Source organism: Gadus chalcogrammus, chromosome 3 (assembly GCF_026213295.1).
Source record: "Gadus chalcogrammus isolate NIFS_2021 chromosome 3, NIFS_Gcha_1.0, whole genome shotgun sequence".
NCBI lineage: Eukaryota > Metazoa > Chordata > Actinopteri > Gadiformes > Gadidae > Gadus > Gadus chalcogrammus.
In genome coordinates this window covers 23,621,459-23,648,653 of record NC_079414.1, presented here as the reverse complement: position 1 = coordinate 23,648,653, position 27,195 = coordinate 23,621,459, and the positions used below count along the sequence as shown (strand labels likewise).

General features: G+C 40.5%; 3 protein-coding genes across 3 annotated transcripts; all 3 read right to left on the bottom strand.

Annotated features, from left to right (window-relative positions):
* Window positions 1-4,280: 4,280 nt before the first annotated feature.
* On the bottom strand, window positions 4,281-6,084 carry LOC130380113 (beta-1,3-galactosyltransferase 2-like). Its single transcript, XM_056587296.1, has one exon. The coding sequence runs from the start codon at window positions 6,082-6,084 to the stop codon at window positions 5,110-5,112; it is 975 nt and encodes a 324-aa protein (XP_056443271.1). The 3' UTR covers window positions 4,281-5,109.
* Window positions 6,085-7,325: 1,241 nt separating this feature from the next.
* LOC130379787 (beta-1,3-galactosyltransferase 1-like) lies at window positions 7,326-11,578 on the bottom strand. Its single transcript, XM_056586826.1, has 2 exons — window positions 11,499-11,578; window positions 7,326-10,423 (listed from the first exon to the last, which is right to left on the bottom strand). Exons 1-2 carry the CDS (start codon window positions 11,531-11,533, stop codon window positions 9,370-9,372), a joined length of 1,089 nt encoding a protein of 362 aa, XP_056442801.1. The 5' UTR covers window positions 11,534-11,578; the 3' UTR covers window positions 7,326-9,369.
* A 13,311-nt stretch (window positions 11,579-24,889) lies between these two features.
* Window positions 24,890-25,874, bottom strand: LOC130380112 (beta-1,3-galactosyltransferase 2-like). The gene has a single exon (XM_056587295.1). The coding sequence runs from the start codon at window positions 25,872-25,874 to the stop codon at window positions 24,939-24,941; it is 936 nt and encodes a 311-aa protein (XP_056443270.1). The 3' UTR covers window positions 24,890-24,938.
* Window positions 25,875-27,195: the final 1,321 nt, after the last annotated feature.

The window sequence follows — 27,195 nt, the reverse complement described above, 5'->3', positions numbered from 1 at the left end:
GCAGAGAAGAGATACAGAGAGCCAGACGGACTGAAAGACCAAAAGACCGACCGACAGACAGACCGACCGACAGACAGACCGACGGACAAACAGACGGACAGACAGACAGACAGACAGACAGACAGACAGACAGACAGACAGACAGACAGACAGACAGACAGACAGACAGACAGACAGACGGACAGACGGACAGACGGACAGACGGACAGACGGACAGACAGACGGACAGACAGACGGACAGACAGAAACACAGGCACAGTACAGACAGATGCTGACGGAAAAATAGTCTCAATCCGGTGCTTTCCTATTGGCATGCCCCATTGTACAATTTTGTTCAGTAATATCCTGACCAGAACGGTTGCAAGTTGGTACTTGCCTAGATTCACGTCAGAGGGCAGTTGGGCAGTAAGCAACTGAAACTATTAGCTAGCTAATAAAAAATAAATAATAATAATAAAAATCCTACTTTTGTCAGTGATTTATTCGAGGTTGAAAGAAAGGAAATAAAAACATATAAACAAATATATGATATAGCTTTTAAGAGAGTTCACTATATTGTCATATTAAACTATGTAGCCTATTGGCTGCATAACATCTGGTTTGGTAATCCAAGTATCCCTAAACTGAATAAACGGAACAAAAGTCTATTCAGCATTATTGATATCTTGGCGCCCCCTTGTGGTTGTAAAACCAGACGAAAAATGACGTAAATATAAAATCCTTAAACAAGCAAAAATATCATTTTGCAGTGGATGCGTAATTGGTTGCACTCGTATTTATGGATTAGCGACTTCGATGCTTGCCACCTGAGATTAACTATAAAACCAAGCTTATTAAAGCCTTTTTATGGTCCCACGTTCCCTCAACGCAATGACGGACGCAAGTACGCAGGGTTTGTCCGGTGGGTACCGAGGTGACTCACCTGTGTGAAGTTGGCCCCCCGTCTCATTCAAAATATTAAAATAACACTGCTGTTCGTTTGTGCTAGGTTTATGCTGGTTTGTGCCGTAAAAATTATCGTTTGTGCTGGTAAGGATTTTGAGTAATTCAAAATTACATTTTCTGGCATGTGACGTCACCCAGCCCCCCGTTCACGCCCAAATCTCATCAAAGTAGTCCCAATCGTTAGTGCTACGTTTGTGCTGGTTTGTGCCGTCAAAAGAAATTGTTTTGCTATTATGGTTTCTTAGTTGTTCCCGTTTGATTTTTCACACATGACGTCACTCAGCCCCCCCGTCCTCCTTCAAATCGCGTCAAAATGGTCTCTATCGTTAGTGCTACGTTTGTGCTGGTTTGTGCAGTCAAAAGACATATTTGTGCAACTATAGTTTAAAAGGTATTCCAGTTTGATTTTTCTCAGGTGACGTCACTCAGCCCCCCCTCCATCTTCAAATCGCGTCATAATTGTCTCTATGTACCCACTAAATACAAAGCAACACATAATACACAAACTCTTTAAATGTCCCAGTATCGCTACAATACCATTTGCTAAGCCAGGCTGCGTTCATTTTCGTCCTTAACATATACATTTTAAACAACAAACTACAGAGTATGTTTTGGACATTGTCAAAGTCGAACATTTTTTTTAGACTAGCAACATTTCTTAGTCCAAGTTTTAGGGGGGCTGAGCCCCTTTTTAGGAGTGCTTCAGCACCCCTAAAAAGGTGCTAGCCTCGCCCATGACGTCTAATGTTGTGATTCAGATGCCGCTGACACCAGCCTTCCGAGTTGGAAGTGGGGAAATCTCCCCGGCTTCGTGCAGCATTTCACGGAGGCACGCCCCCTTTTTGTCTTCATCTCTCGGGATTCTGGGAGTAGACCTCTGTGCTGTGATGACACTCTCAACAAAAATGGTTGCGTTCGTAAAGAGATTTATTTTCTTTGTATTTGTATCACGTCGGTCACCTTAATGTCGATTTTGTATGCTCTTACAGACTTGATTAGATTACAACTTTCATTCCGGTCACCAATTTATTCATTGCACGTCTTACTGTGTGTGCAATACAGTGTAAAGTTGTGTTGTTTGTTTTCGAGCTGGTTGGCTTAAGAGGCTAATGTAGCTAGCAATTCCATTTGGGTACTGTATATCAGATATACAGTACCCAAATGGAGATTGTATAGTGCTCCCTGTCATCAAATGTTGGTATTATGTATCCGACATCTGTATGTCACACTTTAAATCACACAGCAGGGTCAGGGAACATCAGAAAATAGTAGAACCATACCGCCAAACTAAACAATTTTATGAAATTAATGGTTAAATGCAGCCTCACCCAGCTGCTGGGTCTAATCAGTCTGTGGGGCCAGGTGAGGTTGCTTAAACCAGCCATTCAACCAGGCACAGTCCACAGTTAACAAGGATCCTGAACTGCTATGGCTAAGATTGATGCTGGAATACAGAGGTATATCCAGAATATTGTTAAAATATTGTCCCAAGGGTCAACATTTATTAACGGTTTATCTGAAAAAATAAAAATAATAATTTGCTGTGGTTACTGTTTGTAGTTCCTTGAGGTATTGTCCCTCTCAGTCTGTTGCGTAACCGACCTGATGGGTTGGCCAATGGGCAGAGAGAGGCGGGGTCGTCTAGCGATACAGTGCGCCCGTGCTTCAGTCTATTTATCTTTCTCTCGCTCGGATGTGCTGCTCTGTTGGGTCGTGTTACTCTTTGTTCTTCTGTATTAGTATTCCTTAGTATTCCTAAGCCAGAGCTGCCTGTCGCTTGACTTAACCTCAACACGCGAACACTGTATGCTCAACACATCCACACATTGCTTCCCAACTGACAATCAACCAACAACGATTGTCCATAAATGTTATTGGTTTTGTACTGGTTTTTATATTTTAGAAGTTGTTTCTGTGAACTCCCTTTTTTGTCACATTCCAGAGCCGATTGTTACACTACTCAGACGCATTACTTACTTAAACAATTACTTAGTCAGCGAGTTTCATCTCGCAGATCCGTTTATTGATTCAATATCAGAGCGTTATTACACGTCAAATGGTGTGTTAAAACGTTAACAAACTCTTTCGATCATGTAAATATTTGTATTCATTAGCGATAAAGGCCACCATGTTTGATGATCTTGTCCACGGTCAGATCTCTGAAATTACTTTACCCCGGTTTCCGACATGCAATTACATAGGCCTACGTAGGTTCCGGACCAGCTAGTGATTATGAATTATTTGCATTGGGAAAAAGAGCAGCCAACAGTCATCATATTGCGGCGAACCATCTGGGGTCGCGTAGGGGATCCTGGGAGTTAAGTGTTTTCAGTTGATGAAAGAGGTTTCTGAAGTCTTTGACTTGCCCCAACTCTGAGCACCTTTAAAACAAGACTATATACTTTATAAAGACTGGGACCAGAAGATTATTACTTTCTCTCCATTGAAACCCATTCATATTTTTAGATCTCATAGGTCCCATGGGCTCTACCGGAAAGGTGTGACTTCGCCACTCTATCACAGTTCCATTCCATTCTTGGGCCGACAAGCAGGGTTGCATACCCCCAGTGAATATGTGAGGAACGTATGATACAAATCAAGTTAAAAATTGATGTGAATTGCAGCTCGTAAGTTAGAGTTCCAGTCAAGTGATGCTCTCTTTTTCTGTAAATCTAATTTTGATTATGTTTATAATTTTTCTCATTCGTTTAATCACGTTTTCTGAAACTATAGCTCAATTTCTCTACTCTAAACACAAACCTGAGAAAAGTTAATCATTTTGTCAAAACTACACAAATTCTCCTCAAAACTGTTTTTTTTTTCACCAAACAGTAAACACAGCTATGAAATGAATATCTCTTACTTAGAGAGCATCAATTAAACACTGGTGTGATCAATTCAAAACACTTCCTTGAAAATACTGCTTACATATGTTTTGGCCTTATGAGGCCATGTTACATATTCCAATGTTTAAAATTGTTTAGAAATAGCTTTATTTTTTAAAGTTGCATTTAGGTGGTACATATAGTATAAAGACTTGCCATATTATAATACAATACTGTGAATATATCATATACATTTTGCATTTACAAAATCGAATAGGATACAATGCATATTTGTCTATCCAATGAGCTCCAATGGGCTAAACTCACAATCCCAGCGGCATGATGTAAACCTATAGCTGATGCTGCAACATTGTTCTGACAAAACACCAATGTTACCTATTTTGGTAAATTACAGTACAGTAATTGCATAAGTAAAATGAAAAACACTACAGTAATTAAATGTTTGGACTGTCTTTGCACTGAAATCAGTGCAAGTACAAGTACAATAAGGTAACAAAGCAAATACATATATTTTTTACTGTAATACGGTAGAATATTCAGCTGAACTGACTGCATAAAAAGCTTTTCGTAGGCCAACAAAAAATAGAATACGATTATAAATGAGGTGAAACAGATCTAGATGTAAATCAGTATGTATCCCCCCGCCAATCCTGATCAGGCCAAAGGACCATATCTACAACACAGGTCACCGAGTCCTCTTTTATGCTCTGACACATGATTGAAGTGTTTTGCCACTTGAGTTTGAACAGGTGAGGAGTGAGTTAGACTTAATGGTAATTAGTTGTTGTGTTTTGAAGGCCAGTGTGATCCAGGTGAACCACGTGTGCTAAATTATGAGATTTGTGCTGAGAGTTTAGCAAAAATGTGAAAACAGTGGAATTTTGCTTAGAGTTTAGAAGTCTGGACTCTTGTAGTTGATACATAGGCTTCAAGTTTTCAGAATTCATTTTTGTTTGTATGCAATCGAGAAAAACTGTAAATATGCACAAGAGACCGCCATTATCTACCAAGGCTTGGTTCACCCTTTCGAAATGCTTTTCCTTTAAGATTTCAATAAGAATATAGGACAATGTGTGTGGAGACTGTTGACTTCACACAATGCATCACCAACACAACCGGACACAAGAGTATTTCATTTATCTGATCCACTCCAATTTTTCTTATTGTTTTCCTTATCCGTTGTCCCTTAGAATTAAATCATCCAAAGTATTACAAAGTAAACCGTAGTAAAAAGACAAACAATTAAATAATCAAACAAGGAAATAAGATCAAACAGAACATTTTGCCAACCCATTTGCTGCTGACTAGTTTGTAGTAGTCAGCAGCCAGCCTGTGACTCTTGGCTCCTCAGCCAGTAACTGAGCATCTGTGAGACGCTTGTTGTGGTCACGGCAATGACCGTGGCAAGGCGGCAGCGACCTAATGCAAACAGGGGGTTGATGATAAACATGGACTCGTCCGGTGGGTTGGTCGGCGTGATGCCAAGGTGCTTCAGACACATCCCCAAGTAGACGTCTTCAATGTAGATGGGTCTGATGTGAGCCGACGCCTGCAGCAGCTTCCCAGGCAGATCAAGGGAAAGAACATACCCCATGCCTAGAGGGTAGGGAGGGTACTCCGGTTTGGCCATGATCCATCTCGGCATGTGCAGCTTATTGGATGGGTCTCTAATAACGGGACTGTGCCACCACACCAGCCCCGTCATGTAGTTGTCTCTTGGGGTATCTGGGTCCATCAACAACCGGACTAGATTCTGGATGTTGAGGAACACGTCTGAGTCGATCTTCATGGCATAGGAGGCGCCGGTGCAGTGTGAATCCAGCCACCGCAGCATCATCATCGTCTTGATGGTCAGGTTGCGGTACTGGTCGTTGAAGTCGCTCTGGATCAGGTCCCGGTGCTGCCGGCTCTCCACCCTGAGCTCGCCCTGCCGCTGTTGGGCGTCTGCTCCGGTGGGGAGGCCCAGCAGGAAGATGGTCTGAACCAGCTTACCCTGAACGACAGACTGCTTTCCCCAGGTCTGCCGGATGATGTCCCGGGCTAGCCTGTTGCCGGGGGCGACGGGCACAACCAGAACCAGGAAAGGGCTCGCTGCCCCCTTATCACACGCGTGGGCGTCGTCCAGGATGAACTTGTATTCACGCGGGTAGGGCACATAGTACCGCTCTGGGTCGGAAAGTGTGTCTGATTTCTGCCCTTCCCTGTAATTTAAGGAGAACGCAACAAAGAAGAGCAGCAGTGCTAAAACACAAAACGCAATGTGACTCCCTTGCAACTTCATTATGTTCCCCATTCGACCTGAAAGAAACAGGAGCAATATTTGTGTCCGGGACTTTTTTGTCAACAAAAACATACATGCATCTGCTCAAAGCAACTCTAATCAATAACTAACATCTAGGACATTAGGCCAAGAACATAATCTTTTTCTGAACCATTTTTCACAACGCACTGCAGGATGTGTCAGCTGATTGATCCTTTATTACTTCCTTGTGCATTGTCGTGAATGCAATGTTAGTAAGGTCACTCCCTATGTGACTCCCAGCCCACTTCCCCGTACACCTTACCACAGTTGATACAATACATTGCTTCTCTCCGTCTGCGATTTGCTTCCTCAACCCGTCCTTCGTGTTTCCTCTTTAGTAATAAACCTTTAGCAAACACTTTTGCCCCTGTAGTCGACATCCTGGTGTCTACATCGCTTGGAGAAACCAGTTGACCTCATTTGCATGAATTTAAAAGAGCATCGTACGTGAGCCGGGTCAAATTTCACAGATTTCTTTAAAGCTCTCTTAAAAGAATGTGTTAACTGCAACAATATAGTATATTATGGAAGTATTTATTGGACTTTATTATGCGCAACCCACAGAACGTAATTCGTTTTGTAAAATGTGTACCGCAGCTCATCTGTAAAATCTAGCTGCCTACATGGCTTGTAATGACTAACCACACACTCACGGATTGCATCATCTCCTTTGCTTTCGTAAAGGATGGTTCAGTGTAAACTATGGTTAAGATGATGAGAAAGAAAGCGTTGAAGCCCCTTTCCTTAGCATGAAGAGAATTCCAACAGCTCTAATCATTAATTAAAACACTAGTCTACAAAGACGCAGGAGTTACTCTTAAAAGTTAACAAGTTAGGAACACCAGTCAGCCATATCCATCAAGTTATCTGTATTGCCCTGTATTGGAGGGTGGCTCATTCAAATTATAATTGATATTATGTGAAAGCTACATGTACCAATTTTCAATTTGAAACTTTCACTAAATTACATCTTGCCTATTAAATTGAAAAAAATCTGTCCCAAGACATCTATCTTTTAAGATATTGAATCAATAAATACCCTAGGTCAAATCCACACAGTCATAATAGTTCTTATCAAGTCAAAACCTTCAGACATTTTAAGCTTGTTAAAGCAAGACAAGACGTTTTTTCATAATGTCAAACACATTTGCTTGATAGCCTTAGCCATAAATACGTACTGTCTCTTTAAACAACTTAATAAACACTGGGCAACAAACCTTTTTCCTTTCTTCACTTGTAAATAAAGTCATTCTGGGGAAATGAGTCAAGTCAAGTAAACAATAATAAGTAATTATTAATAATAAGTCGATTGTATTTTTAAGCTTTTAATCATGGTTAGTCTCAAGGGGCTTTTCAGGGAATATGTGTATGACATTCTGTAACTGAAGCGCCCCAAAGGACAAGAAAAACACTCCTTCCACTGATGGCATAGGCCTCAATGGATACCATTATTGACATACAAAGTAGTAGGTATATTACAAGAAAACCTTTGAAGTCCACTAAAAATATATATATTTCAAGGTTTTCCAGTCCCACCCACTGGGGAGTCTGGCCCAACCACAACCACCACAATAAACACATAGTTCAATAATGGAAATATGAGTTATTAATTCATAATTGACATAGCAGTGTGCTTATAACACAAACTCAAAGTTTGACTCAGGATAAAGTTTTACTAAAAAATATTATGTCCTACGTAATTTCCTAATCTCCTTTCCTCACCTTGATGAAAAACGTCATGAGGTCAAGGAAAGGACTTAGGAAAAGTAACCTATAATGCTAAGAGAATCCGTCTGCACTTACACTAGGCTACATCATTATGCGAGGGTTGGTGATATGGATGTGGGCCTGCCACGTCCATTAGAACTACAATGTTCCGACAACGTAACCCATTCCGAAGATGGACTACTGCACCACACTTGAAGGTGTGTTTTAACTGTAGATGCTCTTAATTCGATGACCCAACAATACTCACACTTGTATGGCCTATTTAGTTGTATATTATAGCCTAATTTAAAATTAGAATAGATTTGTTTAAGACACATTTAATATATTTGGGTTGCTTCAGACAGACGGTGACACACACAATATCTGCGATGAGGAATTCAGTTTGGGCTTCAATATTCGTCAGCAACTAAAAACACAACTGAAAAAATAATGAAATTCAATAACGATAACAACATATAACAATATAAATACTCCCAAAATAATATTAACACAAATGGGTTACATTATCAAGCAATTCTTTGTCAATTCAACTTCATGTTATCCATGAAATGGGCATATACAGTATACACTGGAAAAAGGGATTTATGCCGCACTTCATCTGATTATTATTTTGTAATTCAATTCAAATAAACATTTTTTGTTTTATTTTTAAAATAACTTTTTTTTACTTCAAAATACTGTGAAATATAGATATTTTTAGTTAGGAGTTCAATTAAGAAATATCTATTTTGACAAATGTAAAATGTCAAGGTTACGTACAAGCCTGCGCATGCGCATTAAATACAAAGACGCTTACGACTACTGGACCAAACCGCAGTGTTGCCAACTTAGCGATTTTGTCGCTATATTTAGCTACTTTTCAGACCCCTTTGGCGACTTTTTTTCAAAACAGCGACAAGCGACAAATCTAGCTTCTTTTTCAGCTGCTATTGGTGACTTTTGGCGACTTTTTGAGGTGAAAGCACTACCCTTGACCAGAGTGACGATGACCCACTGGCGGCAGTAGCTCAGGTGGTAGAGCGGGTTGGCTGGTAATCTGAAGGTTGTTGGTTCAATCCCCGGCTTCACCAAGCAGTGTATCGAGGTGTCTTTGGCAAAGCACCTAACCCTGACTGATGTCGCGATGTGATGTCGAATCCAGACAGAAGCGCCTCAAGGCCATGAAGCGGCGAGAGCCGAGCGGGAAAAAATGATGATGATGTATACAATAATGAGAAACAATTGTTTGATTAAATTGTCATCTTTTTGATTGGATAAACCAAATTATTTCTGATAGATATTTCTTAAATGAGAACCAATTGTTGGAGTGAATCAATATTTTTTTGTTTAGGATTTAACATACGATTTAAATGTATTAACTTCATTCAAAGAATAGAATTATACTTGGTGCCAAGTTGTATTATTTTGTTTTTATGAACATAGGAAATATTGTTTGAGGCAAGCTATATATTTGTCATTGGCTCAAGTTATGTAATATAGATGTGAACCATTACCCATATTTTTTTTACTTGGTTCAACAGAAGACTTTTTCCAGTGTATGTAAAAGGGCTAACATGGTGGGCCAGGCTTTTTTAAGTCTGTCCAGAAAGTCACCAGCTGTTCAGAAGAGCCGAGAATGTACGTGATGATCTTAGAGAAGGTACAGCGATTGTATTTACCGAGGTAAGCTCTAAATTGGTCTGGATGTGGGGGCTGAGTGGGACTGAGTCCTAACTTTTTCATACACATTCCAATGTAGGCATCTTCAATATTGAAGGGTTCAATGCTTTTGGAGACCTCCACAAACGTGCTTGCCAGATCAATGGAGAAGAGGTAGCCCATGCCAAGGGTGTAGGTTGGATATTGAGGGTCAGGGTACATCTCCATAGGAACAAACCATTTAGAGGAACGATCGCGAACAACGGGCCTATTCCACATCAGCATTCCTGTCAGGTATAACTCCTTGGGGATGCCTGGTGACTTTAGCATGCTCACCAGATTCTCCACATTAAGGAACATATCTGAGTCAATCTTCATGGCATAGGACACCTTTGAGCACCGCGTGGCCAGCCAGTCCATAATCACCATGGTCTTTATAGTCAGATTGATGTAACTGTCTATGAAGTCGCTCTGGATCAGGTCGTGGTACTGAAGGTTCTCCATGCTGACGTGCTCCTGCTGCTCTGTGATGTTTCCTCTACTGGGGAGACCCAGGAGGAAGACAGTCTGGATCAGCTCGCCCTGAACAAGGGTCTCAGTGCCCCACGTTTTCCGAATAGCATCCCGAGCTTTCCTGTTTCTGGGGGCCACCGGAACAACGAGAACCAGGAAAGGAGTGTTGGACCTACACACGTCTGTGTCATCCAGGATGAAATGGTAGTTCCTCGGAAAAGCTATGTGGTGCTGGAGGAAGGTTCGATTTGGATGCTCCAGAGGAAGAGGGGCTCTATAAATCGGGTTTGTTTGTTTCAAAGACGTGTTGCTCTGCAGATAATCTGAAAAATGGTCTTTGTATACAGACAGGTAGCTGATTGAAATCAGTATCACAGAAAGTAAGAGGAGCCCCTTGAATGTTGACCTTAAAATAGGTGGCCTTTGATGGGTGTGAATCTTCATCACTGCACTGCATGGGAGAAAGACAATGTATTCAAGTTAGTGCCTGATGGACAGATATGTATAAGGCCTACAATTACCCTGTCTAGGTTTCACTTATTGATTGTTATAGTAAAACTTAAGCTAACAATATTTTTGATTGTTATAAAAGCACTACAGGAGACTGCATGATTACACACAATATGTTGAAGCCATTACACTGATATGTGTTTTACCTATGTTATATTTATCATATTTATTTTATATGTGAGTAACTTATAATGAAATACTATTGATCATGTTTACGTGAAATGATTATGATGATGATGATGCAATGATGATGTCAGGGGGTGGTAACTCTATAGACGTCACCTGAGCACAGGTGTTTTTGGCTAGAGAGCGGAGGGGCACACGATTTTCAACCACATTACGAGATTTAGCGAGTTTTCTGTTTCAGGTGAGTTAATTTATTTTGCTGTTGCGGTTATGCAATAAAAGATCGCATTGTGACACTAACGAAAGGATGAATGCGCGTTGATACTGACCGCTCCTACACAATATATTGATTATATCCGAATCGACAGCATGGAAAATGGACAACAGCATAGAGGAATGTATGAAAACAATGCGACCGAAGACGGGACAGGATAGGGATTCAAAGTAATTTTCAAGTCATTCAGTCCTAATTGACGCGTCAATTAAATGCGAGCGCCGGACATTACTCAGTTGTAGTTGTAAGGAGGTAAGGTAAGGTGGTAAGATATACCCAGCGGGATGGGTCATTTTACAAAGCCACACGAAACCCATAATGACCTTTCAACGAGACAGGGTGGTTTATATGTCTACTCATAACATCCCGGTAAAATGAAGAAAACAGCCTTTATATTTATTTTTTACATAATCGACCTACTTGATTTTTATAATCCGTTTTCCATAGAAAATTATCTAAGTTGAAAGGTAACCGTTGCAGAAATGCTTGTATGAAATTCATAATCGCCAATGGCGTAAACTAGTTAATTAAAATAACGGGTGACTTTGCATATGGGTGACAATATCAATATTTTTTATTGCGAGTGAAACGTTAGTAATATGTTCGCGTTACTTACCCTGCCAACTCCATCGTCCCCGGAGAGTCCTTCATCTCTCAGGTAAGTCTACAAATCGTATCTATTGCACTCAACGCGCTTTCCCATTGCTGGCCCTACCTGCCACGGGGGGTGGTCCTATATGTGACGCGTTAACCTGTCAAGGAGGGAGGCGGGGCGCAGGGCCGTACTAACGCTTCACTGTGCCAATAGTGTGCAGGTGAAAAAGTAGTATACTATAGTGTATTACATGTATAATGTAGTGTACTACATACAACAATAGACTATGCATTAATATAAGTACTTAGAAAAAGTATTGCAAATACTTAAAGTAGTAATTGAGTGTACTTTCAAGTTCTTTGTCGAACACTATGAAAATGCTTTTTTTTAAGTGTACTTCATATTCACTTCATTAGAAGTGGATATAAGTATACTTGCATGAAGTTCACTTTATTGTTAGTTCATTTTATGATGTATTGCAATGAAAAAGTATACGAAATTGCAAATACTTATGGTGGTAGGTTAGTGTACTAAAATAATTGAGCTAAAAGTGTATTGAAGTACACTGCCGCTTTTCCACCGCACATGTAGCTCGACTCGACACGACTCGACACGACTCGACACGGTAGCAGCACGGGTCGTTTTCCACCGCAAATAGTACCTCCTGGACGTGGGCGGGGTCGGCTGCGCGAAAGGGCCGTGACGTATTTCTGTACGCGACGCAAACAACACCTACGCAACCCACACATGGACAGAACCCACATAACAACAATGAAGGACATCGATAACATTACTATTATTAGCTGGCATGTTGAAGAAGTTGAAGAAGTGGAATATGTTGGCTGCGGCGCTGCTATGGCTGTTACCAGCATGGTTGCCATGTCGCTCTCGTGACTTCGTCACACTCTCTGGCCAATCAGTGGCCGGCCGTCTGCCGACGTCACCTTTAGCATCGGCTCAGCCGCTTGGAACCTAGAGCGAGGCGGTCCTAGAAAAAGCAGCCATTTCAGGTACCAGATACCATGTTTTCGCGGTGGAAACACAAAAAATGCGAGCTGAGTCGAGTCGTGTCGAGCTGGTACCATGCAGTGGAAAAGCGGCATTACATGATGAGTACTTTATTCCAAATAAGTTTTAAATTGTACTATAGCTTTCAAATGCATGTACTTAATCTCAACTATTTAGTAGTAGTTTTTTAGCATACGTATAATAAGTGTACTTCATTTGCACCACTTGGGCTTCTCCTCAGGAGAACAAGAGGACATGTGGGAGACTGTGATGTTTCCTCCACTGGGGAAACCCAGGAGGAAGACAGTCTGGATCAGCTCCCCCTGAACAAGGGTCTCGGTGCCCCACGTTTTCCGAATAGCATCCCAGGCTAGCTGTTCCCGGGGGCCACGGAAACCACCAGAACCAGGATAGGAGTGTTGGACCTACACACTTCTCTGTCATCCAGGATGAAATGGTAGTTCCTTGGAAAAGCTAGGTGGTTCTTGGATCCACCGAATAAAGGGATGGCTTATGAATCTGGTTGGAGCCATCTAAGTATCTGCTGTACATCAGATCTTTCGATAATATCTCTGGCAATTTGATGTTGTTTCCATTAAGCAGGTAGATGAGTGAAGTCTTTATCAGAGAGAGTAGGAGGAGCGTCTTGAATGTTCTCTTCAAATTAGGCCTCCTATGATGGGTTTGCATCTGAAACACATAAATGCGTCTGGAAAGATAAAATATGAGTTCAATGCCTGATAGATAATAACATGTATAACTATTAATCTGTCTAGGTAACACTTAGGCCTACGTGAAGAATGATATAAACAAAAAAGATAGTTTAATTGTTAATATTAGCACACTCTTTTGCAGTAGTCTCTCTTTTGCAGTAGACTCAAATTATATATTATAACTAGTGCTGTCAAGCGATTAAAATATTTAATCGCGATTAATTGCATTAATGTCATAGTTAACTCGCGATTAATCGCACATTTTCTATTCTAAATATCCCGTGATTTCGTGCTGCCAGCCTTTTTGTGAGATCAGAGAGTGTTGAGAAAGACAGTAATAAAATATATTTGGTAAGAGGGATATAAGAGAGAGAGACTCGCAGTGACTTAAACCCGGTCCACTTGACATCGGGTAGGTGCGTGACAGTGGTAGGCCTACCATAAACCTTCAATAGCCCAGGCTTTTATTTGTTTCAATCACTGAACTTTGGAACAAAACTCTTGCTCAGCAAAGATGGGAAATACTATAACATTTATTATTTAAACCAGTATGAATATTCCTACCATACGTAGGCCTATACACATTACCAGGCTATCAAACAACGCCTACACACAAACACACACACACGGTGGCAGTGTGTTAATCGGGATAGTCGGGAGAATTCAGGGTGGGCCGTTAACGTTTCGGGGCTGTCGGGCTGATTACTTTGGGATAACAATATTGCGTTTATAATAGTTCCTTGCAGCACCGTCCGACAGCCTGAGCTGTGCGCCCGCAACCTCTCAATCACTCAACAGCCTCAACAAACCGTCAACGTCGCAACCAAGATCTCCCACACAAGAGCATTTGATTTTATTATATGCCTAGTGACGTGGCGATTGATCTGAACATTTTGGCTGAGCATGTAATTTTGGAATTTTTAATTGCTGCAATGAATTATGTTGTTGTTGACTTCTAACGTGTTTCTATCTTTGCTGTTTAAATCTAACAGTAGTCTATGAGTAATATATCGGTGGTAACCACTGTTTTTGGTTGCGAATTTTTGCCAGCTGGGCATTCCGTGGTATTGGATGTGTTTTAATAAAACACATACAATACACGGAATGTCACTTAAAAAAATTAACCCCCTTAAAATTGGTTTTGCGTTAACGCCGTTAATAACACGTTAAACTGACATCACTAATTATAACACATAATATAATATATATATTATAACACAATTTTATTGCAAGTCATGTGTTAGGTAACCGGTAAACTATACAATTAAAATTAGGGCCTTTAGAAGACGCTTTTAACCATGCAACTTACATCAGTTAATACACACATTGACACACAGACTGCAGAGTCAACCATGCAAGGCGACGGCCAGCTCGTCAGGAGCAGTTAGGTTTAAGTGTCTTGCTCAGGGACACATCAACACTCAGCTAGGAGGAGCTGGGGATCAAACTAGCAACCTTTCGGTTACAAGACAACTGCTCTACCTCCTGAGCTAAGCTGACCCATACTATACTGACCTTTCCACCTCTTTTCGTCAGAAATTACCCTTCATCTCCATGTCAACTGTCTCAACTGCACCAAACTTACACTCACGTGTTTAACCTGAAAAGCAGGTAATACCTGAGTGATATTGATTGGAGTTTGGTTCACCGGTTGTTCTTTTTCAAACCACACTGACTATATATATATATAACATCTACGATGACATTTATACTCTTTTGAAGCGCTGAATGAAAATTTGGTTCATCATTAGTTCATCATCTAACTTGTTTTAAGCTATGTCCTCAGGTTTGCTATGGGTTTCGAAGATCTGCTGATGATCATTTGTTGTTAAACCAGTTAACTGGAGCGAGATGTTACAGCAAGGGCAGACATTAAATTCCGACATTCTAGGGGAATTCCGACATTCTTATCTGTTGTTACCCTAACAACTGAAAAGAGACCTGAGGCCTGGGGCTACTGCATGGACATATTATAGAATGGACACCGGATTCCAAAATGGCGCCCATTCATTCCTATGTTAACTGCTCAATGGCGCAGGGCAACATCAAGGAGAGATATGCTTCCGCATCATGGAAGCCTAGCCAAGGCATAGTGTTGAAATGTTTATAAGGCTATTACAGTTTTTTCCTATCGTTTTAGGCAATTTACCTAAACCATGTTCACATTCCCTAAACACTTCACACAGTGAGCATACCAGTAGACCATGTGAACCAAACTGTGGTTACTTGCCCCTATGCTAAGATACAAATGCTGGCAATGACGCCTTCTTCCAAATTTCATGGATACCTGCCCCAGTCAATGTTCACTACCGGCAAAACGCTGTGGAACTACAGCATATTTTACCAATGTTTAGATACTCTGTTCAAAACAGTGAACTTTCTGTTCAAAACAGTAACAGTACAGTGATCTAAACAGTAATTTAGATCACTGTAGATGGAAAGATGCTGCATTTGGACAGACAAATTAAGTTACATGTTTGAATAAGAAAAAATATTTAGTTTATAGTTTATTTATTTTATTTTACAGTAATTTAGATTTTTTTCCCCCTGTGCACCATAGTTCTTGGTGAATTGGCATGGAATTACGTTTTTTACGTAAAAGCAACACTACATACAATGATCTGTACAAAACACAGAGGATAAGTTTTGCAATGCAAAACACCTGGTGGTCATATGCGGAGGATAGGAGGGATTAGCCCAATTCTGCGCCACTGTTGGGCTATTGTAATATACAGTATGTGCAGGTTTTGTGCATTGCATTTTTTGTTAGAACACATTTTTTGACTTTGTAATGTATTTTCTGTTTTGTGTAACACTTGCACTGTGACAAAATCTCCAAAAAGTAAAGCACAGTGAAAAAAACTGTGTTTGTGATTTGTTTCTGGATCATATATTACGTACTTACTGTATGTAATTTGCATTACAAAAACTGAAAATTGTTATTCTCAGTTTCTCATAAAACACTTACAGTATTTACTGTATTTACAATTACAGTACATTTACCACACTCAATTGTGACATCTTTTGTGGGAGGTAAACCGACATATGAACCGTGTCAGCAGATACTTGGCTTGGATTGTCATACTGTAATATTACAAACTTTATTACTGTAGTCCAAAGAAGTGTTTGTCTGTGTTTTTTCTCTTTTTTTCAATGCAACACTACAGGAAATCTATGCCAAACTGGAGGACACAGCAACAATTTATATATGCAATTGGCAATGCTTCAAGATGTTAGTGTTTTTTAGGTCATAGTGTTCTGAGAGGAAACATGTGTTAAGTTATGGCAGCATTGTTTGTGGTGTGGTTTTTGTAGTGCATTTTGCACCAAAGGTTAACAGATATGCAGAGGTGTGTGTCTCTAAAGCCCACTGTGTTAAGTGATAGGGAAAAGTGACCATAGTATGGGTACATGACCGAAAACGATAGGAAAAAACTGTAAATGCCCTTTATAAACTTTTTTGTCTTGCTTTTCAGTAAAAAAAATCAATTACAAATTTGATACAAAATATTTATTTAATACTGAAGTTTTCTAACATTCCAGCAGACCTTATAGCAAGAATGTAAGAACAATGTACCTTTAAATTAATGAGTAAAACATATTTTATTTGTATTTTTTTTATCAAAAATTAAATTGTTCGGTGTATTTTGTTCGGCCTTTTTACTCCATTTTTGGGGGCCGAATATTCGGTGCATCCCTAGTTTACATTTCGTTCTGTGTAGCACGGAAATATCAGAGAAAGGCTCCCATTCAGAATCCATTTGTTTACATTTAGTTTTGTGTAGCACGAAAAAAGTCGGATAATCGTACTCTGGGACACGATTCAATAGATTAACGTTCGGGTGCATGAGCACGAAATCGTGTGATACCGGGTTGGTCCTCCTAGAATAATTCATTTGTATTCCGTTTTAGGCTATCTCACTAATGGTCACTTAAATGTTTTTAAGCTCACCATGTCCAGTATTCAGAATTCAAAACATTTATTCACAAATAGGCTATCTTCTATTTTTTTGGCAAGCGGAGCCTGCCAGTCCTGTGCGAGTTTGTAAATTAGCCATGTGCGCCAAACAGAAGATAGACGCAATGTAAATAACTGATTGTTGTGCATTGTTGTGCATTGGTAGCCTACTGCATGGTTTGTTGTGGTTGGTTGTGGTCTTAGTGAAACAGTCTAACCTTGGAGTTGGAGAAGTTGGAGTGATTGTGTGATTGTGCGAGGGAGAGAGCGCACCTGCCGTGGTGATGTTTGGCTTGTTGTGGGCTTTGTGTATGTGTTCAATGATGTATCTGTCTGATCGTTTTAGCTGTAGATGGATGGTTAAATAATTTCACAAGATCGGTCCTACTGCAGGCTCTCATTTGCAAGTGCACTGATTGTGTGCCTGTTTCCGATATGCTATATACCTGGCATTTATTCAGTTCATTGTTCTTCTGAGTGCGCCAGAATGGTGCCAATTATTGTCGTGTTTGAATTGTAATGCACAACTTTGCCTCTCACTGTTATAAAATAACGAGCATCCCAAAAACTTTAGCCAATGCAGGCTCCTAGGTCACTAGCAGCCCCTGGAAGCTAGTCTGGTATCGCCCGACCTATTGCAAACTGTTATTAGTCTGGAACCTCTGTGTTAATTTGAGATCTCCAAAGGTCGTCACCAACGAGGAAAACCCAAAAGGCCTCTGGACACCTTTTTATACCGAAAACATGGTGTCGTTTTAAAGGAGCTGTGATTGCGTGCCATCAACTTAGTGATTATGAGTTGCCATAAGCATAGCTCTCCATTCTTTTAATACTGCCTCGATAGCGGAATGAACAGCCCGGCAGCCATCTTTGCTGTCGTTGAAAATGCCTACGGCGCTCCTCGGCACTCTGTCATCGTATTTACACCGCCTCCCATTAGATCCACTATTGTGATTGGTCGGTCTAGCTTGTACCGGGCAGAAGTATTTCCGTACGGAAGGGGAGCCGCCGGCAAGACAATAGCCCAAGCCCCCAGGAACAGTGCATACTTCCGCAATCCACCAGTGCTCAGGTATTGGTACTGGTATTGCAGCTGTTTAAGCAGGCTGTGGACAGGTCCCTTTATTCAAGGGGCCCAGAAGTAGATATCTCTGTTCACTCAATACAAGTGGGGAACAGGAATGTGTCTCCGCAAAAAATGACTGGATATCAATCGAAGGCTCATAATTATCTTTATGCCATGTAGTACATTTTTTTTAGTTTTCTCTTTTCAAAATGCCACCTCAAGCGTTTTTTAGCCGTTTTATGTTATTATTTTTTGCTGGAGAAGGAGGGGTGGGCAGCTGAAAGGAGTCGTAGACTAGTGAAACAAATGTTGTTCGGCCCGGCATTCGAGAGGGCCTAGCGCACGGCTCCGTTAACTTTTCGTGACCAAGGTTTTTCCTTTTACTTAACATGAATGACTTATGGTTTTTAGGCGCTGTGGTGACTTATCAAACAAAGGGTTTTAGCAATGAAGGAATTTTTAGACTGGTTCAGCTGCTGCTTTATGATTCTCACGTTCCTCTGCTTGCGATCAATGCGATTATGTTAAGGAACTGCGGGTGCAGGCAGGCAGGTAGGACCCAAACAATAACAAAATAACAAACACAACGCGGAACAGCTGAGACACATTAGGGGAGGGAACAGTAATCAACACAGGAGGGAAACACAGGGAAACACACACACCCTGACAGATTCAGCATTTATTGATCCATTTATTCAAAAGATCCAAAGACAAAGAACGGGTGCATTACGGTATCATTTTTAAAATATTGTTACAGTTTTTTCCTATCGTTTTCGGTCATGTACCCATACTATGGTCACTTTTCCCTATCACTTAACACAGTGGGCTTTAGAGACACACACCTCTGCATATCTGTTAACCTTTGGTGCAAAATGCACTACAACAACCACACCACAAACAATGCTGCCATAACTTAACACATGTTTCCTCTCAGAACACTATGACCTAAAAAACACTAACATCTTGAAGCATTGCCAATTGCATATATAAAATGTTGCTGTGTCCTCCAGTTTGGCATAGATTTCCTGTAGTGTTGCATTGAAAAAAAGAGAAAAAACACAGACAAACACTTCTTTGGACTACAGTAATAAAGTTTGTAATATTACAGTATGACAATCCAAGCCAAGTATCTGCTGACAGTGTTCATATGTCGGTTTACCTCCCACAAAAGATGTCACAATTGAGTGTGGTAAATGTACTGTAATTGTAAATACAGTAAATACGGTAAGTGTTTTATGAGAAACTGAGAATAACTATTTTCAGTTTTTGTAATGCAAATTACATACAGTAAGTACGTAATATATGATCCAGAAACAAATCACAAACACAACAGTTTTTTTCACTGTGCTTCACTTTTTGGAGATTTTGTCACAGTGCAAGTGTTACACTAAACAGAAAATACATTACAAAGTCAAAAAATGTGTTCTAGCAAAAAATGCAATGCACAAAACCTGCACATACTGTATATTACAATAGCCCAACAGTGGCGCAGAATTGGGCTAATCCCTCCTATCCTCCGCATATGACCACCAGGTGTTTTGCATTGCAAAACTTATCCTCTGTGTTTTTGTATGTAGTGTTGCTTTTACGTAAAAAAAAGTAATTCCATGCCAATTGACCAAGAACTATGGTGCACAGGGGGAAAAAAAATCTAAATTACTGTAAAATAAAATAAATAAACTATCAACTAAATATTTTTTCTTATTCAAACATGTAACTTCATTTGTCTGTCCAAATGCAGCATCTTTCCATCTACAGTGATCTAAATTACTGTTAGGTTTTGAACAGAAAGTTCACTGTTTTGAACAGAGTATCTAAACATTGGTAAAATTTGCTGTAGTTCCACAGCGTTTTGCCGGTAGTGAACATTGACTGGGGCAGGTATCCATGAAATTTGGAAGAAGGCGTCATTGCCAGCATTTGTATCTTAGCATAGGGGCAAGTAACCACAGTTTGGTTCACATGGTCTACTGGTATGCTCACTGTGTGAAGTGTTTAGGGAATGTGAACATGGTTTAGGTAAATTGCCTAAAACGATAGGAAAAAACTGTAACCAGATGTTAATCTACAGATTGAAGTTCCTTAAGAGGTTAAGAAGGTGGTCACTTATCACCTTTTGCTTCTCTGCGCTCCCCAGGAAGGTCAAGGAAAACAGGCCCAAACCAAACTACAGACAACACGGAAACGGAACGTGAAACCAGATTTCATCACATGAAACAATAAGATTTACATTTTTAGAAGACCCTGCAGTTGAGCAAGATTGCAAGACAACACACGGAACGGAATGTGAAACCAGAAGTTGCATGCAAAAAATAAATAAAATAAAGGAGAAACATAGTTGCATGCAAATCAGGTTTCTGTGTGTAGCCGGTGATACTAGCCAGTATCAGTACCCCACAATCAGGAACTGGCATCACTTATTCTGACAATGTTTGGCTCAACCGATACGTGTGAGTCTAGCTTTTCTCATATGAATGCCATCAGAACAAGGGCACGTTGCTCCATGACCTATGAGAAGCTGCATGAGTGTCTTAGGATGAGCCAAACTAGGCAAACTAGGCAGTGCAATCTTTCTCACTGACTCACTGGCTCAAAATGTCTCATATGTACAGTAGTTCTGTTTTGTGATGATTCAAAAAACATTGTTGAATTCTAAATACCTGTCCAAAATATGTGAGAACAAAATCTTTTATAATGATACGATTAAAAGTGAAGAAGGAAGGAATGTCTGACAAGTTTATTCCATGTAGTAGTACTATATATATTAAGTTAACACTACTTTAAGTATGATTTATTTGTAGCGATTCATTCAGGTAGTTTTACTCTGTGTGGCCCATGAACCCCCAGTAGTTATCCTTTTCGGCCCACTTGTTAAGGAGGTTGAATAGCCCTGATTTACATTTTAGAAGACCCTGCAGAATAGCAGGGTGGCAAGATCATACACGCAATAGTATACAAAACCAAAGTTCATAAAGAAAAACGTAACATGTGGATTTTCCATCACAACTGTCAGTTAAGTTCTTGGTAAGGTGTGGCAAGGGATGTTGATGGTATAGCTTCCAAATTTTTTGGAATGTACCTGTACTTTCTGCCTCTGATTGTTCTTGCTAGGTCATGCCTTCAGGATTCATGATGGACAGGTTGTTTTATTTTGGTAATTAGATAACCAAGGAACATTCCGAGTTCACCTGGCAACTGCATAGCCTCCCCCATACACCCCATCAACATGTCTATATTGTAAGTTGTACATTCTGGCAATTAAAAATAGTACTTAGCATCACATCACATCTCACCCTTTGTACGGGGTGGGGGGGGTGCTAGGTTACCTAGCAATTGTAAGTGCTAGGTATTCACTAAATGTAAATGTAAATAATGAATATAACCACAAGCAGTGATTAACGGGGTCCGAGCCCAATTAAAAGTCAAAAACACAATAATGGAAGATATATATATAATTATGAAAGAAAGATGTTCCACTTAATGCAATACTGTCCCTTGGCTTTCAGGTGAGCTGTAGATCAATGGCCGAATGTCATGTTCAGCTTGTTCATAATGCTCTTATCGGGATTCAAACTCTCAATCTAAGGATCACCTGATTTGATTTGATTTGATTGAAATTTATTTCGAACATGTAAAGAAAACCACAGTGCTAAGAGAATCGGTCTGCATTTACACTAGGCTACATCATTATGCGACGGTGGAAGTTATGGACGTGGGGACCTGCCATGATGAAACTACAACGTTCCAAAGATGGACTAGTCTACTGCACCATACTAGAAGGTGTGTTATAACTGATGACGCTCTTGTCTTGAGTCGATGACCCAACAACACTCACACTTGTATGGCCTATTTAATTTTATATGAGGCCTTCAACCTACCATAAATTGGATAAAAAGATTTGATTACAGTTTTTTCCTATCGTTTTAGGCAATTTACCTAAACCATGTTCACATTCCCTAAACACTTCACACAGTGAGCATACCAGTAGACCATGTGAACCAAACTGTGGTTACTTGCCCCTATGCTAAGATACAAATCCTGGCAATGACGCCTTCTTCCAAATTTCATGGATACCTGCCCCAGTCAATGTTCACTACCGGCAAAACGCTGTGGAACTACAGCATATTTTACCAATGTTTAGATACTCTGTTCAAAACAGTGAACTTTCTGTTCAAAACCTAACAGTAATTTAGATCACTGTAGATGGAAAGATGCTGCATTTGGACAGACAAATGAAGTTAAAAAATATTTAGTTTATAGTTTATTTATTTTATTTTACAGTAATTTAGATTTTTTTCCCCCTGTGCACCATAGTTCTTGGTGAATTGGCATGGAATTCCTTTTTTTACGTAAAAGCAACACTACATACAATGATCTGTACAAAACACAGAGGATAAGTTTTGCAATGCAAAACACCTGGTGGTCATTTCAGCTAAAGACCTACTCAGCTAAAGACCTACTCAGGTGTTTTACATGTAATTTGTGCCTCGTTGAAAAAGGGCCTTCTTTGGCATTTGCTTTGGACTTCTTTACGTAGTTGGTATAGGAAAATGGATGCAGCAAGAGCAAGAGCAAGAGGCAGAGGCAGAGGAAGAGGCAGAGGAAGAGGAAGAGGCAGAGGAAGAGGAAGAGGTAGAGGAAGAGGGAGAGGTAGAGGAAGAGGGAGAGGGAGAGGAGCAGCAGCAGCAAGGACAGTTGTATCTGATGAAATCAGAGCAACTGTCATCGACCATGTAATCAATCATGGTCTGTCCATGAGGGAAGCTGGTCTGAGGGTTCAGCCGAACTTGCCAAGATCAACGGTGGCATCAATCGTGAGGGTTTTCACACAAACTAACAGGTACTATACAGTATTTACTGTATTTACAATTACAGTACATTTACCACACTCAATTGTGACATCTTTTGTGGGAGGTAAACCGACATATGAACACTGTCAGCAGATACTTGGCTTGGATTGTCATACTGTAATATTACAAACTTTATTACTGTAGTCCAAAGAAGTGTTTGTCTGTGTTTTTTCTCTTTTTTTCAATGCAACACTACAGGAAATCTATGCCAAACTGGAGGACACAGCAACATTTTATATATGCAATTGGCAATGCTTCAAGATGTTAGTGTTTTTTAGGTCATAGTGTTCTGAGAGGAATCATGTGTAAAGTTATGGCAGCATTGTTTGTGGTGTGGTTGTTGTAGTGCATTTTGCACCAAAGGTTAACAGATATGCAGAGGTGTGTGTCTCAAAAGCCCACTGTGTTAAGTGATAGGGAAAAGTGACCATAGTATGGGTACATGACCGAAAACGATAGGAAAAAACTGTAATAGACCAAAGGTCTATTAATCAAAAACGCCACATGATACTTTGCACCAACAAAAATGTTAACAGTCAACAAACAATGCTGAAATAATAAATGATAAAATAAATAAATAATAATAGAAAACAATATAAATACTCCCAAAATCATATTTTTAAGGTTAGTTTCATTATCTAGCAATTTATTGACAATTCAACTATCCTTGAAATGGGCAAATATATGACAAAGGCAGTGTTGGGGTAGTTGCTCAAAAAAAATAATTAGTTACTTATAACTAGTTATTTCTGTAAATTGTAATGAGATTACTTTACTAGCTACTGCATTTCAAAAGTAACTTCACTACTTATTACTTTACTTTCTGTTTCTTAATTTACTGTGGATACATGGACAAACGTCAGAGCCCTATCATCACTTAGTGTTTATTGTAAATAAATCTATCTATAAACCATATGAAAGAACCATATCCCTGTCGGCACAAAGAAATGCCTCACTGTAAAATCCACAAACAACAGGATAAAGTAGGCTATGCTGAGGTCAATCAGTAGCAAGACACAAGTTTCAAAACACAGGAACAAAAATGATGAATGAAAATGAAGGGTTATAAAAAGGAAAAATATAAAAAGGTCACTTTATCCCATTCAATTATAACAGATATGCACTTACGAGGCGATGACACATGCTGTTACTTTATGTGGTCCAAACGCTGAATGAACCTGATCTATTTCGCAAGCTATGACATCGTAAGTGTCTTCCTCTCACCCTCTTGCAGGCAAGAGCAGCCTTCTTAAGAAGCTGTCATAAGGAATGACGGTGTGCTGGATAGACAGCATTAATATAAAACTTTAGAAAAAAGTTAGTAGGGATCCAATTTTTTGTTGTTGGCGGCACATGATCTAGGGAGGACTCTAAAATTATTTTCAGCATCAGTTCCATGTTGGTATAACACTTGTTCAGGTTATGGGAAAATGTTTCCCTGTCGGATGTTGGCTTGCGAGTCGCGGGTATTTTATTTATTTTTCTCAATCTGGGCGATTCAATAGTCGACAGGGGAAGCATGTCTTCTACAATGAACCCTGCAACCAGCCTGTCTTTCTGTGTCACCTGCTTCTGCGCTCCAACACTTGAACACTCCTTCGCACAAGCAGCTATCACTCAAGTCGATCGCTATGGCAAGGTGCCGAGGCAAGCAGGCGCTGCAGACACACAGGCAGCACGCATGCACGCACAACAACAGATCAGAACTTTAAACGCAGGCAAAGGGTAACGCAGGAAGGCGCATTGCTATAGTCTAGTAAAGTAGTGTAGTTACCGATATTTAAAATGTAATGCGTTTCTTTACTTTGTTACCCAAAAAAGTAACATTGTTACTGTAACGCGTTACCCCCAACACTGGTCAAAGGGCTAACATGGTGGGCCAGGCTTTTTTAAGTCTGTCCAGAGAGTCACCAGCTGTTCAGAAGAGTAGAGAATGTACGTGATGATCTTAGAGAAGTTACAGCGATTGTAAATATCGAGGAAATCTCTAAACTGGTCTGGATCTGGTGGCTCAGTGGGACTGAGTCCTAACTTTTTCATACACATTCCAATGTAGGCATCTTCAACATTGAAGGGTTCAATTCTTTTGGAGACCTCCACAAACCTGCTTGTCAGATCAATGGAGAAGAGGTAGCCCATGCCAAGAGTGTAGGTTGGATAATGAGGGTCAGGGTACATCTCCATAGGAACATACCATGGTGAGGACTGATCGCGAACGACAGGCCTATCCCACATCAGACTTCCTGTCAGGTATAACTCCTTGGGGATGCCTGGTGACTTTAACAAGCTCACCAGATTCTCCACATTAATGAACACATCTGTGTCAATCTTCATGGCATAGGACACCTTTGAGCACCGCGTGGCCAGCCAGTCCATAATAACCATGGTCTTTATAGTCAGATTGTTGTAACTGTCTGTGAAGTCGCTCTGGATCAGGTCGTGGTACTGAAGGTTCTCCATGCTGACGTGCTCCTGCTGCTCTGTGATGTTTTCTCCACTGGGGAGACCCAGGAGGAAGACAGTCTGGATCAGCTCTCCCTGAACAAGGGTCTCGGTGCCCCACGTTTTCCGGATGGCATCCCGAGCTTTTCTGTTCCCTGGGGCCACGGAAACCACCAGAACCAGGAAAGGAGTGTTGGACCTACACACGTCTGTGTCATCCAGGATGAAATGGTAGTTCCTTGGAAAAGCTATGTGGTGCTGAATTAAGTATTTTCTTGGATCCACCGAATAAAGGGGTGGCTTATGAATCTGGTTGGAGCCATCTAAATAACCGCTGTACATCAGATCTTTCGATAACATCTTTGGCAATTTGATGTTGTTTCCAGTAAGCAGGTAGATGATTGAAGTCTTTATCAGACAGAGTAGGAGGAGCGTCTTGAATGTTCTCTTCAAATTAGGCCTCCTATGATTGGTTTGCATCTCAAACACATAAATGCGTCTGGAAAGATAAAGTATGAGTTCAATGCCTGATAGATAATAACATGTATAACTATTAATCTATCTAGGTAACACTTAGGCCTACGTGAAGAATGATATAAACAAAAAAGATTGTTTAATTGTTAATATTAGCACACTCTTTTGCAGTAGACACTCTTTTGCAGTAGACTCAAATCATATATTACAACACACAATATAGATATTATAACACAATTTTATTGCATGTCAAGTATTAGGTAACAGGTAAGCTTTACTAACCTTTCCAACTCCTTTCTCCAGAAATAACCCTTCATCTCCAGGTCAACTGTCTCAACTGCACCAAACTTGCTCTTCCAACAGCAAAAGTTATACTGTATAGCCTACATCACGTGTTTAACCTGAAACTCAGGTATTCCTTGAGTGATATTGTTTGGAGTTGGCTCCACCGGTTGTTGTTTTTCAAACCACACTGACTATAAACTTAGCACAAAAAGTAAGGAAATTTCTGTGTGGTCGATTATTATCTCTGTGGTAGCAAAGGTTTTTGGCATTAATATTACTGCTTAGTTCCCTTTCAAATGGTGCCCCATTTGTAAGGAACATGCATTTGTGGGATGAGCAGCAGCGCTGAGTATGTGGGTTGCGCCGCTGGTGTCGGCCACATGTGCACTGGAACCTGAACATGTGGAGGAACATTATGTTCAGTGATGAGTCCAGATTTTGCCTACGGCAGTTGGATCGTAGGGTCAAAGTGTGGAGAAGACGCGGCGAACACTATGCTGATTGCTGCACCGATAGAATAACATATTTTGGTGGAGGCAGTGCGATGGCGTGGGGTGGCATCTCCTTCAGTGGAGTGAGATTCAGCAACCAGTGGCAATCCCATATCGCCACAGTCTGGGACCGAACTCTATCCTCCAAAACCCCGCCCCCACAGGGCTGGGTTTATCAGAGACTACCTCCAGAATGTGGGAGTTGAGAGGATGGAATGGCCTGCTAGCAGTCCTGACCTCAACCCCATTGAAAACTTGTGGGATCAGCTTAGGCGTGCTGTTCGTGCCAGAGTGACCAACACAACCACGTTTGCTGACTTGCGACAAATGCTGGTTGAAGAATGGGATGCCATCCCACATCAGCGTGTGACCAGGCTGGTGACCAGCATGAGGAAGAGGTGCCAGGCTGTTGTGGCTGTGTATGGTTCTTC